Source organism: Myotis brandtii, unplaced genomic scaffold (assembly GCF_000412655.1).
Source record: "Myotis brandtii unplaced genomic scaffold, ASM41265v1 scaffold434, whole genome shotgun sequence".
Taxonomy (NCBI): domain Eukaryota; kingdom Metazoa; phylum Chordata; class Mammalia; order Chiroptera; family Vespertilionidae; genus Myotis; species Myotis brandtii.
This window is the reverse complement of record NW_005366599.1, coordinates 2,147,117-2,151,771: the sequence shown is the minus strand read 5'-3', so window position 1 is coordinate 2,151,771 and position 4,655 is coordinate 2,147,117. Positions and strand designations below refer to the sequence as shown.

The 4,655-nt window shown below is 63.1% G+C and overlaps 1 protein-coding gene across 1 annotated transcript in view; it reads left to right on the top strand.

Moving 5' to 3' along the window:
* Positions 1–4,367, top strand: part of PLEKHG5 (pleckstrin homology domain containing, family G (with RhoGef domain) member 5) — a 48,968-nt gene extending 44,601 nt beyond the window's left edge. Inside the window, 7 exon segments of the mRNA XM_014546177.1 lie at positions 228–260; positions 399–518; positions 1,775–1,907; positions 1,959–2,259; positions 2,724–3,159; positions 3,296–3,609; positions 3,901–4,367. Of these exon segments, the coding sequence (XP_014401663.1) occupies positions 228–260; positions 399–518; positions 1,775–1,907; positions 1,959–2,259; positions 2,724–3,159; positions 3,296–3,609; positions 3,901–3,910 (1,347 nt within the window). The 3' untranslated portion in view covers positions 3,911–4,367.
* Positions 4,368–4,655: the final 288 nt, after the last annotated feature.

Genomic DNA, 4,655 nt, shown 5'->3' with positions numbered 1-4,655 from the left:
GGCTGAAGCTGAGCGACATGCTCGCCAAGCCCCACCAGCGGCTCACCAAGTACCCGCTGCTGCTCAAGTTGATGCTGAGGAAGAGGGACGAGCCACGTGCCAAGGAGGCTGTCATCACCATGATCAGCTCCGTGGAGCGCTTCATCCACCACGTGAACGCGTGCATGTGGCAGCGACAGGAGCGGCAGCAGCTGGCCGCCGTGGTGAGCTGCATGGACGCCTACGAGGTGGTGGAGGGTAGCAACGACGAGGTGGACAAGGTGGGCGGCCTGACCTTGCTGAGAGGGAGGAGGGGCCAGACTGGCAGGAGGGCGGTGCTGGAGTGAGTCTCGCGTGGGGACTCCTCGCTGACCTGGGAGGTCAGCCCTGACCACACCCCCCCCCCCCCCCCCCCCCAGCTCCTGAAGGAATTTCTGCACCTGGACCTGACCGCGCCCATCCCTGGTGCCTCCCCCGAGGAGACCCGTCAGCTGCTGTTGGAGGGCAGCCTGAGGATGAAGGAGGGAAAGGACAGCAAGGTGACTCTAGGGGCCACCCCGTGTGCAGGGCCCCTGCCTCGCCCCTGCTTGCCCTGCAGGTTTGGGCCACCTCCTGGGTGGAGCCAGTGGTTCTCAGCTGCCCAGTCAGTGGGGCGGTGATTCAAGAACTAGTGACCTTGTGGTCTATGAGGGATGATTATCTGCCTGCAGTTTGCGCTTTACAAATTCAGCAGCATGGCCACAGCCCGTGGGCGCCTGTCTTGCCCACTGGATGCCGTGTGGTTTCTGGTGGGAGGGAGGGGGCACACTCCGTTAGCAGGCCAGGAACAGACGCTTGCACTGAGCTAGTAATCCATCATGCGCCATGTAGCCCAGAGCCTGCAAGTCAGGATTTTAAAGTTGCCTCCCAGTGGCTAGAATGTCCGCCTGTGTACTGAAGGATTCGGAGTCAACTCTGGTCAAGGCCACATGCAGGCTCGATCCCCAGTAGAGGGCGTGCAGGAGGCAGCCAAGCAATGATTCTCTCTGATGTTTCTCTCTCTCTCTCGCTCTCCTTTCCTCTCTGAAATCAATAAAAATATAATAAAAATAAAATAAAATTTACCTCCCTTTCCTCTTTAATATCAAGTTTTAATTTAAATAAGTCACAAGTCTAGAGCTCAATGAAAGAAAATCGTCTTGTTTTTCCTTTTTTTTATTGACTTCAGAGAGGAAAGGAGAGGGAGAGAGAGATAGAAACATCAATGATGAAAGAGAATCACCGATGGACTGCCCCCTGCACGCCCCCCACTGGGAACCGAGCTCACAACCTGGGCATGTGCTCTTGGCCAGAATCAAACCCAGGACCCTTCAGTCCACAGACCGATGCTGTATCCACTGGGCCAAACCAGCTAGGGCAGGGATGGGCAAACTTTTTGACTCGAGGGCCACAATGGGTTCTTAAACTGGACCGGAGGGCCGGAACAAAAGCATGGATGGAGTGTTTGTGTGAACTAATATAAATTCAAAGTAAACATCATTACATAAAAGGGTACGGTCTTTTTTTTTTTAGTTTTATTCATTTCAAACGGGCTGGATCCGGCCCGCGGGCCGTAGTTTGCCCACGGCTGAGCTAAGGCTTGCTCTTCCTTTTAATTCTGCTCTCACATTCATGGCCTTGAGGGCAGGGGAGGTGTTTGACCAAGTCTGAGTGCCCCCAGGAGAGGGCGCTGCAGCGGGCAGGCGGAGGGTCCCTGCCTGAGGCCCCAGGACCCTGGCTCTGACCTCTGGCCTCTCCTGCTCCCCCTGCCCCCCAGATGGATGTGTACTGCTTCCTCTTCACGGACCTGCTCTTGGTGACCAAGGCAGTGAAGAAGGCTGAGAGGACCAAGGTCATCAGGCCACCACTGCTGGTGGACAAGATCGTGTGCCGGGAGCTGCGGGACCCTGGTGAGGAGCCCGCCCCCTGCCCCTGGGCCAGGGCTGTGATGGGCAGGGCAGGCAGAAGTCTTGGCGGACACTGACTCGAGCCCTTCCTAAGCAGGCCTGGTGGGGGCTGCGGCTCACAGCCCACCTGCCCCTGTGGACGCCGCCCCCGCCTGCAGAACCAGTTGCAGCAGCTGCGTGCACAGGAGCACGGGGGCAGCCAGCAGCACCTGCAGAGCCTGGAGGAGGAGGAGGATGAGCAGGAGGACGAGGAGGAAGACGAGGAGGATGAGGAGGGTGGGGAGAGTAGCACTTCCGCCACCAGCTCCCCCACCATCCTGCGCAAAAGCAGCAACAGCCTGGACTCCCAGCACTGGTACGCTTGCCCAGGACCCCCAGCAGGCCCGGCCCGGGCAGGCACTGCAGCCTGGAGCTCCTGACCCCCAGGCCGCAGACACTGCGCAGGGCTCCAATGCCTTTCTCTGAATGGCTTCACGCTGTGAACCCAGCAGGGAGCGGGTGTGGGTTCTGGTGTGGGAGCACCGGAGTCCAGGCGGGGCTGGCAAAGGCTTTTCAACTTGACGCCAACTCTGCTCATTAGTAGCTGCCTGGAGCGAGCTGAGGGCGCTCAGGCTGTGTCCCACGGGAAAGAGTCCGTGATGGGGACGGATGCCATGCTGATGTCCGCTGTGGGCACAGGAGCTAGGGGATCTGGGCTGATGCCATGTTGGCCATCTCTGAGCCTCAGGCGGGCAGGGCCGAGGCTGTGGGCCCCTGCTGTGCCCTGCCGGGGCTGCACGGGGTTCCTGTGCCGGGACTGACTCCCTTCCCGGCCCGCAGCGCCTCGGACGGCTCCACAGAGACCCTGGCCATGGTGGTGCTGGAGCCCGGGGAGACGCTGTCCTCTCCCGAGTTCGAGGGGGGCCCCTTCAGCTCCCAGTCGGACGAGATGTCCCTCAGTACCACTGCCTCGTCCGTCACGCCGACCAGCGAGCTGCTGGCCCTGGGCCCCGGGGACGGCCGCTCCTGCTCCATGGACTCCGCCTACGGCACCCTCTCCCCCACCTCCTTGCAAGACTTTGCGACCCCAGCCCCTGTGGTGGAGCCAGCGCCCCAGCCCCTAGATTTACCACAGGCCCCTTCACCCCCTCCATCGCCCTGCCTCCGCCGCCGCCGCACCCCTGTCCAGCTGCTGCCCTGCCTGCCCCACCTGCTCAAGTCCAAATCTGAGGCCACCCAGGGGGTGCCGCCAGCCCCCAGCCGCAGCCTGTCGGAACTCTGCTTGGCTGCCGCCCTGCCCCCGCCGCCGCCGCACCCCTGTCCAGCTGCTGCCCTGCCTGCCCCACCTGCTCAAGTCCAAATCTGAGGCCACCCAGGGGGTGCCGCCAGCCCCCAGCCGCAGCCTGTCGGAACTCTGCTTGGCTGCCACAGCCACCGGCACTAGGACTCGGGGCTCCCCTCACGAAGCTGGGCCCCGCTGGAATTGCGGGGGCGCCCCAAGCCCTGGCAGTGGCTTCCAGCCATCAGAGATGGAGGACAGGACCACCTGCCTGGCGGGGGAGCCTGAAGGGCCCGCCAGGAGGAGCAGAAAGCTGTCCTCAGGGGCCTCCCCCAGGGTCCAGCCTGAGCCGCCCCCCGGGATCTCTGCCCAGCACAGGAAGCTGACGCTGGCCCAGCTCTACCGCATCAGGACCACCCTGCTGCTCAACTCCACGCTCACTGCCTCGTGAGTGCCTCGCCCGGGGTGGAGAGGGCCGGCGGCCCAGCGAGCTGGCACTGGGGGCACTGAGCCCTGGGGGTGGGTAGGGGCGCGGTCATGGCTGGAGCAGGTGGCACCCAGGGCTATGGATGGAAGAGGGACCCCAAGGCCTGCCCCAGAGCTTGGCTGAGGGTGTCTTCGGCCAGCAGTGGTGAGGGGTCAGAGGTCAGAAGTGTAGCGGGGAGGAGAGGGTGGCTGGAGTCCCTCTGAGTGGCATCAGCAAAGGAAGAACTGTCTCTCCCCTCCCCTCCCCTGCAGGGAGGTCTGAGCAGAGGGAGGCCCCCAAGGGTGCCACTGACCACGGACAGCAGACAGCAGGCCTCCGGGGGGGTGCGGCCCCCGCTCCAGCTGCTGCCTGTGTGCGCACAAGCCGAGTGCCGGGCGGGACCCCTGCCGCCGCTGGGCCGTTTGCACTTGGCCAGACTGGATGGAGATGAGGAGGGTTCGGCAGAGGCCCAGGCTCAGGATGGCCCCCACAGTCCCCACCGTCACTAACCTGCCCCCCCGCCTGCCCAGCAGGATTCCTCGTCCGCTATTCCCTGAAGTCACCAGCTTCCACTGCGCTGGGCTCCAGGGCCACCCACCTCCACCCTCCTCTGGCCCCAGATGGGACAGTTGCTTGCCCTCGCCTCCCTCTCGCCCCCAGGCCCGCTGGGCTCGCTGTAAAGTTGCATATTTATTGAGCTTTGATTCTTTTATAAAGACTTGTACATACGCCACTGGAAGGAGGCCTCTGCTTTCGGAACCCACCCCTTTCAGGGCTCGGGGACTGAGCTCTTGTCCCCCCATCTGTGGTGGGGCACCGGGGGAGAGACCGCGGGGAGCAGCAGTGAATTAGGGGGCAGAGGCCACCAGCCCAACACCCCAAAACCAACCCGTCCCCTACACAGCCATGAGGTCCATCATTAGAGCCCCTCGTGGTGCCTGCCTGGGCTGCCCCGTGAGCTTATGCCGGGTGGGCGACCTGTCCTGGCCTCATCGGGAGTCTCTCTGGGGCTCCTCTCCAGGGGAGG